The 7500-nt window shown below is 57.6% G+C and overlaps 1 protein-coding gene across 1 annotated transcript in view; it reads right to left on the bottom strand.

The window, feature by feature from the left end:
* The window catches only part of UNCX (UNC homeobox), a 4916-nt gene extending 919 nt beyond the window's left edge, over positions 1–3997 (bottom strand). The window contains exons 1-3 of the mRNA XM_066329723.1: positions 3545–3997; positions 2230–2405; positions 1–637 (exon numbers count right to left, since the gene is read on the bottom strand). The exon at positions 1–637 is cut by the window's left edge and continues 919 nt beyond it. Of these exons, the coding sequence (XP_066185820.1) occupies positions 1–637; positions 2230–2405; positions 3545–3794 (1063 nt within the window). The 5' untranslated portion in view covers positions 3795–3997. The remainder of the gene's footprint in view (positions 638–2229; positions 2406–3544) is intronic.
* Positions 3998–7500: the final 3503 nt, after the last annotated feature.

Below are 7500 nucleotides of genomic sequence, written 5' to 3'. Positions count from 1 at the left end.
TGCCGATGAGGGTGCGGGGAGCGCAGGGGGGCAGGCTGGGGAAGTCCGGGGCGGCTTTGCGGCGAGGGGGCGAGTCGGAGAGGAGGCTCTCCACGCTGAACGGGTTGAGCTTGTGGAAGCTGCCGGCGCCGCGGGGTCCCCCCGCGCCCCCGCTGCCGTCCCCCGACGGGGCGGCCGCGCAGTCCTTGTCGGGCGGGCGCTGGAGCCGCCCGCTCCCGCTTCTTTGGCTGGGGTAGAAGGGCTCGGCAGTCTGGTCGCAGGCGCCGGGGGGCGGCTCGGAGGGGGCGGCGGCGGCGGGGAGCGGCGGATGGGGCGGCGGCGGCTGCCCGCGGGGCTTGGCCTCGGGCGGGGCGGGAGAGAGGCCTCCCCCGCCGCCGCTGTCGCTGTCGGAGCTGGGCGTGCTGTGGAGGGACAGGGCGCTGGGAGAGTGCGGGTGGCGGCTTTGGCTTTTGAGCAGCTTCTTCTCGTGCTTTCTCTTCTTCTTCTCCATCTTCTCCAGCTCCTTCCGGGCGATCTCCTCGGGGTCCATGGGCTCCCCGCTGCACGTCGTGGGGTGGGAGTTGTGAGCCGGCCGCCCCGGGCCCTTCTTCGTGTTCTCTTTCTTTCTCCATTTGGCCCGGCGGTTTTGGAACCAGACCTACACACCGAACAACGAGAAGCAATTAACACCCAGCGCAGCGGGCCCCCGCGGCGGCCGGGGCGGTGGGAGGGGGCGGAGGGGCGAAGCGCAGCTCAGGCCTCCCTCGTCCACCCCTTCGAGGTGCCGGCAGCCCCCATCCACAGGACCGGGCCTCTGAGAAAGGGAGAGCAGGGAAGGGGACAGCAAGAGATAGCCACACTTCTTTAAAAGGGTAGGGAAAAAAAAATAAAAAATCAAAGGCAAGAAGGGGGTGCACACTCACTCACACACACGCTGCACCCTGCCTGCACCGGCGCCACGGGGAGGGGAAGGGATTCCACAGCCCCCCGGCTCTTCCCCGTGGCCGAGAGGTGCAGAAGCACCGATGGCTGGCCCGATTCCCCCGCAGCAGCACGCAAAATGCGGTAAACGCAGCACAATAAGCGGCTGGAGCTCGGGGGGTGCGGAGGGGACACGAGGGACGGTGCCTCGCCCAGGCGTGCGGAGTTGGGACCTCCTGCCCCTGCCGGGAGACGGAGCAGAGCGGCTGGATCAGCCCAACACGGGCCTTGGTTGGGTTTGTTATAGCTATATCATAGCAGAGAAATGATAGTAAATGGAATTCACTCCTCTCTGCTCCGGCCCTGCCCCGCAGGTCCCCCCGCAGCCCGCGGGCACACCGTCCCCCCTCGGGGCTGCCGGCAGCGCCTGTCCCGGCCGGACACGAGCCCGGCTCGGGAGCACGGCGGCGATACGGTCCCCGAGCCCGGCTCCTTCCCCCGGCCGGCCCCCGCGGGCTCCCCGAGCACGGCGAGGGACGGAGAGCGGCTGGAAGGACACCGTGCAGCAAAGCCCGTGGAGGAACCGCGGACAACGGCGCTGCCTCAGCCCGGGGGAACCGGCCCCGACTGCCGGGGTGGATGGAAGGACGCGCTCCCCGCACACGCAGCCCACGCGGAGCCGCCCCCGCACGGCCGCGGGTCCCGGCGAGATTCGGGGCCGCAGCTCGGCCTCGCCGCCCGCTCGCAGCCGCCGCGGCACAAAACAGCATCCCCACATCCAGCAGCCACCCCGCATCCATCTCCCATTTATTTTCTGGAAGATCTACTGAAGCAAATCGGTGCTTTCCCCCTCCCTGTCCCGCACAGCCGAGGGCCTGAGCAGCTCGTTAAAATTAAGTTTTACAAGTTTTACAATTTTCACTCCCTCTCGATGCACCTACGAGCTTTATTAACATTCTCCAGCATACCCTGGCCCGTGATTAAGCCTTATATTTGTATGCTAATTTTCTCGCCCTTGACTCATTTAAGAAAAAACGTTTACAGTGGAAAAACACGCAAAAAAAATGTTAAGGGAAGCCAGGCTGGGTTGCTACTCTTTTCGTTTTGCAAGATTTAAAAAAAATTGGGTAGTAATAACAACAATAAGGATAAAATCAGACAGCAAACAGCAGTGCAAGGCAGGGAACAAAAGGGCCGGGAGATGCGGGGCTGCGGCCCAAGCGCCCAGGGCCCGTCCCGGAGCAGGGTCCGAGGGGACTCCCCGGGGACAGCTCGGCGCAAGGAGAGGGCGAGGAGGGGTGGATAAAGAAGGGGGGACACGTTTTTTACCTGCACTCTGGACTCCACCAAGTCTAGCCTGAGAGCTAGAGCCTCTCGCATAAACACGTCCGGGTAATGACTCTCATTAAACGCCTTTTCCAGCTCCTCGAGCTGCCAGCCAGTAAAATTGGTGCGGGTTCGTCTTCTTTTACAGCCAGGACTTTCCTTGTCCGGGTCACCCGAGTCTGAAAAAGCAGAAATACCCTCAGGTCCCTGGGAGACAGGCCTTCTCCCCCCCTCCCTGCCATTCACAGGAGCCTTTTAACTTTTGTGCTCGGTAGCGTTGGTAAAAGAGCGGGATTATTCACACACCTGCGCTAAAAATGGGGAGGAACCCGATCTGCCCTCGCCTCCTCCGAAAATGTACTTTACAGAACATTTATTCCTGAAGGAAGCTCTCCACAGGCACTCAGCTGGCAGAGAGAGAGAGAGAAGTTCCAATATTTGCTCCAACCACCAAAGGTTTTATTAAAAAAATAAAAATTAAAAGCCCCCCCCCATCTTTCCCTTCCCCGGCCCCTCCGGAGCACCTGCGTGGGCCACAGCCCACGGGCCCGTTCCACGCGGGACCCCGAGCGCAGGGCGGCCCCTGGGCCTCCCGCAGAACCCCGAGCACGGGTGGGCGTGGGGCTGGGATGTTCGCAGCCTCTCCGAGTACGTACAGCTCCAGGCTGCCGATTTTCAGCCCTGGCTGGCCCTCCCCGAACGTTTTCCACCACGTGTGGAAATTAACGAAAAAAAAATATCATAATAATAGTAGTAATAATAATAATTTGTGTTTAGTTGAGGTGCAGTGTGGGGCAGCTCTAGGTTCAACCAGAAGGATGTTGGGGCGACAGAATGTTTTTAGTAGCTGAACAATAGCGGTGCCACAGGCCGGTGGGGAGGGAAGGAGGGAGAACGCTTCCCCTTCGGTTAAATCGTATAAAAAAATTATTATTACCGCTCTTCATTCCCCAATCCCCAGTGAATCCCATTATTGGTTTTATTATTATCTTTTACCGGCACGTTCCGAGCTGCCACACGATGAACTTTGGGGGAAGGCACCGGGCCGGGCCCGCTATTGTTCAGGGCACACGCGTGGCCCTGCGCCGGTGGGAACGGGGAATGCTCCCGGCGCTCGGACCGGGGCCGTCCGCCCCCTCGGGGGACCAGCACGGCCACCTGCCCTCCATCCCGAGACCCCCCAAAATCCCTAGATTCGGAGAGTGGGGCTCCGGGGGCCGCCGTGCTTTTCTTCCTCGGCGCTGACACGCTCCGGGCGGGGAGCCACGGCCGGGTGGCGGGGTGCGGGGGGACACGCGCGACACGGGGCCGCTCCTACCTGCGAGCTTGAAGGGCTGGCTGTCCCCGCTCACCCCGCAGCCGGAGGGGATCAGCGGCGCCGGGTTGACCACAGAGGCGGCGCAGGAGCCGCTCAGTAATCCATCGATGGAGAAGGGCACGGAGGCGGCCGCCGACTGCAGCTGGTGCCCGGCCAGCTCGTAGACGTGGTGGTGCCCGAGCGGGTAAGGGAAGCCCACCATCCCCCCGAACTGGGCATGAGGATGCTCCAGGATGCGGCTGTCCATCATGGGGGCGGCTCTAGGGCGGGGGGTGCCGGCGGGGCTGGGGGCGCTGGCGGCGGGGCGGCTGGGGCCGGGGGTGCTGCTGGCGGAGGAGGCGGCGCGGCGAGGGGCTCATGCTGCAGGGCGCCGGGCGCTTTAACTTTATCAACATCAGGCTCCCAATAATTAGCTCAGGCTGGGGGAATTTGGGACCAATAAGAAACGTTAATCGGTCCTGACGTCAGAGACGTGCCAGTGTGGGGAGCAAACGTTTTCCATATCGATTGCTAATTATACCTGACATCCAGCCTCAATAAACAATATCAGAGCTGTCACAACACGACGAGGGGGGCTTTGATACGAACTCCAGCCCGAGGAGGGCGGCGGGGGCCGGGCGGGCAGGGGGGTGCGGCGGGCAGGGGGGGCGGAGGGGAACGCGCGGATCTGCCTGATACCCGGTTAAATACTAAACAGTCGGAGTTACACACACACACAGCCTCCCCCCACCGCCCCTCCAACCCACCCTCTTCCCCCTTGTCCCCTCCCCTCGCCAAATCACTAATAGATTTCCCTTTAAAACATTCACCAGCGTGTTGTGGGGATTTTTCACCAGAAATGCTCTACTCTCTGAACCTTTAAAGTGATGTTGCTCCAATTACAGAGAGACATTGAGCGGCAAATAGACTGATCCAATAATAGGAGATTCATCATCCGCTCTTTCCAGAGCTGTCACATTGAATTTAAAACTACAAGCCTTTTCATCTCCTCTCCGGCTCTATAACAGGGGAGAGGGGAGGGGGGCAGAGGGAAAAAATGGGGGGGGGGGGGAAGGAAAGGAAGGAGAAAAAAATGAAAAAGGAAGAGCCGTTTGCAGCGTTTAGGAGGAGATTTGAGCATATCAATCGAAATCATAATTAATGCAATCTGCTATCGATTCGGCCACGGACACCCCCTTCTCCAGCAGGAATCACAACCTTTGAATTGTGAGCGCAGCCACAGCCAGAAGCACCGTCTGGTCGCTGAAGAGGAGGCCAAAAACCACTACTAGTAATAATTTCAGAAATTCAAACCCAAACAAAGTTCCCATCCCTACATTCCTCCCGTTTCACCTTCCCCCCCTTCTCCGCTGGAGTAGCCCATCGCACACCCCACGCTCCATCCCGCCAGCCATTCACAGCTCCCAAACAGCCGCCAAACTGCTCCTAATTAAATTACGCCTCCACAGAAGTTTTCACCCAGATAAAACACCGATAGATCCCCCCGGTGAACAATTTAAGGGACGCTCCTCCGGCAAAGCGCTGGGCTGGGGACCCCCAGTTTTGTGCCCTCTCTCGGTTCAGAGAAACACTTCCCAAGCTCCCAGGAGAGAGGAAGAGGGGGGTATTCCCCAGCCTCTCCATCCCGAGCCCGCTGGGACCGGAGCTGGCGGTCCCCTGGGTCGAGGGGAGCCCTCCCGGGGGTCGCCAGGTTGGGTCCCCCGGCCCCTGGGAGGGTGGGAAGAGGAGCGCGGGGAGCAGCAGCGTTTGCTTTTAACAAAGAGGGAGAGCGAAAGGGCCGGGCCGGGAAATCAGACAGGGGAAAACTCTTTAAATCTTCAGGGGAGGTTGGTGCGGAATTAAATCCTTGGAGTCGGGGGGCGCGCACGGTGGGGTGAGAAAGGGAAAGATGTAAAAATAGGTAGGGAGGAAATAGGAGAGAGAGGGGAAGGGGAAAGAGGGAGAGACACTTTATCTCTGGAAAACACACAAATAGATTTTCCAGTTATAAAATATCCAGTCAAGATGATACATTTCCTAGCGCTGGTTTGTGTGGGTATGAGAGAGGGGGAAGTTAAAATTGAAATAAAAAGAAAGTCGAGTCTCTAATCTCTGCTGTCTGTCCGGAGCTGTATTTATTCTCCTAATTGAATGCCATACAAGATACTGCTGTATTATTGCTGTTCCCTCCCTCCCCCTATAGATTAGTTTAATTATGGTCTCCCTGCCTCTGCTTAGAGCTAAAAGGTAGCTTGAATTTGGACTACACAGCCCTAACAGAAATAAGAAAATGATGGGGTTGGTATTAATTCTGGGGTCAAGGGCTTCACTTTTCACCATAATTTAATTTCTTTCTCTATAAATACTAAATGTAAACTGTGTTCACTGGACCAAATTTTGCCTGTAGCAATAAATGCCTCATTTTCTGTCGGATTTCAGGAGAGGAATGCGAGCGGGACGTGTTTCTGAATACAGAATGGTAATCAATCCAGCACAGAACAAGAGAGGGGGGACTTTTCTCTCTCTCCCTCTCTTTATTATAATGAATTAATTCGACTTTATTTATCCCATTTTCTGGAGCTGACAGAATGTTAATTTGAGTTGAAATTTCTCTCGCCTCTCACTCCCTGACCCCTGGCCTCCAGATTGGCGTGTTGTAATAACCTGAATCTTTCAACAGAAGCCCTGATAATTGTTACCTTATTAGCATGCAAATTGTTTAATTAATATTATTATGGAGAAGCATACAATCCGTCCGTCACTTGACCTCAAGTGCAAGTCCACGTAGTAAGCGGCTCTGTGCATTTCAATGTGCACATTTAAAATCGACTTCTGTTTTAATGTTTCTAGGATCCTTGTCGAGCTTCTAAAAATCTCTCTTAAAGTGTTTGAGAGGAGCTTTCATGCGGGAGGGGGGAAAGGCTTTTGATGGCTCTCGGCCTTGATATCTCTTTATATTGCTCTCCATCTAAAACACAAATTATAGAAGCCGTTTTCTTCTTCGTCTTCTTTTTTTTTTTTTTTCTTCTTCTTATTTTTGAACATCAAAATTTAATAATTGCTTCCTTGTCAATTGCTGCTTCTTTAAAGGCACCCCCTTCAATCCGGAGAGCTGTTCCTCCAGCCAAACACTCGCACCAGCTCAATGAAAAGCAGCCCTTGACACGCAGTCCTGGGAGACGCTGCATTTAAATCCCTTTTTCTACAGCCGAGTGACATTGTCAGATGCTAGCTTTAATTAACTTGATAATAAGACGTACAAGACTCGCATTCAGGACGCCAGCTCGCCTCGCCTTGTTTCCCCTTTTATCACAATCTGGGTGTTTTATCTTACAGCTTCCTACTGGCTTTTACAGCCATTGCTGCGGGAGAGGCTCCGAGCGGCTCGGCAGAATGAGCCTGCCAGGAGCCCTGCCTGCAGCGAGCCCACAGCCCTGCCTGCAGCCCAGAGAGCCCAGAGAGCCCAGAGCCCTGCCTGCAGCGAGCCCAGAGAGCCCAGAGCCCTGCCTGCAGCGAGCCCAGAGCCCTGCCTGCAGAGAGCCCACAGCCCTGCCTGCAGCGAGCCCAGAGCCCTGCCTGCAGAGAGCCCAGAGCCCTGCCTGCAGAGAGCCCAGAGAGCCCAGAGCCCTGCCTGCAGCGAGACCACAGCCCTGCCTGCAGCGAGCCCACAGCCCTGCCTGCAGCGAGCCCAGAGAGCCCAGAGAGCCCAGAGCCCTGCCTGCAGCGAGCCCACAGCCCTGCCTGCAGAGAGCCCAGAGAGCCCAGAGCCCTGCCTGCAGCGAGACCACAGCCCTGCCTGCAGCGAGCCCACAGCCTGCCTGCAGAGAGCCCAGAGAGCCCAGAGCCTGCCTGCAGCGAGCCCAGAGCCCTGCCTGCAGCGAGCCCAGAGCCCTGCCTGCAGAGAGCCCAGAGCCCTGCCTGCAGAGAGCCCAGAGCCCTGCCTGCAGAGAGCCCAGAGCCCTGCCTGCAGCGAGCCC

Source organism: Sylvia atricapilla, chromosome 15, assembly GCF_009819655.1.
Source record: "Sylvia atricapilla isolate bSylAtr1 chromosome 15, bSylAtr1.pri, whole genome shotgun sequence".
NCBI classification, from domain to species: domain Eukaryota; kingdom Metazoa; phylum Chordata; class Aves; order Passeriformes; family Sylviidae; genus Sylvia; species Sylvia atricapilla.
This window is presented reverse-complemented; position numbering and strand designations above follow the sequence as displayed.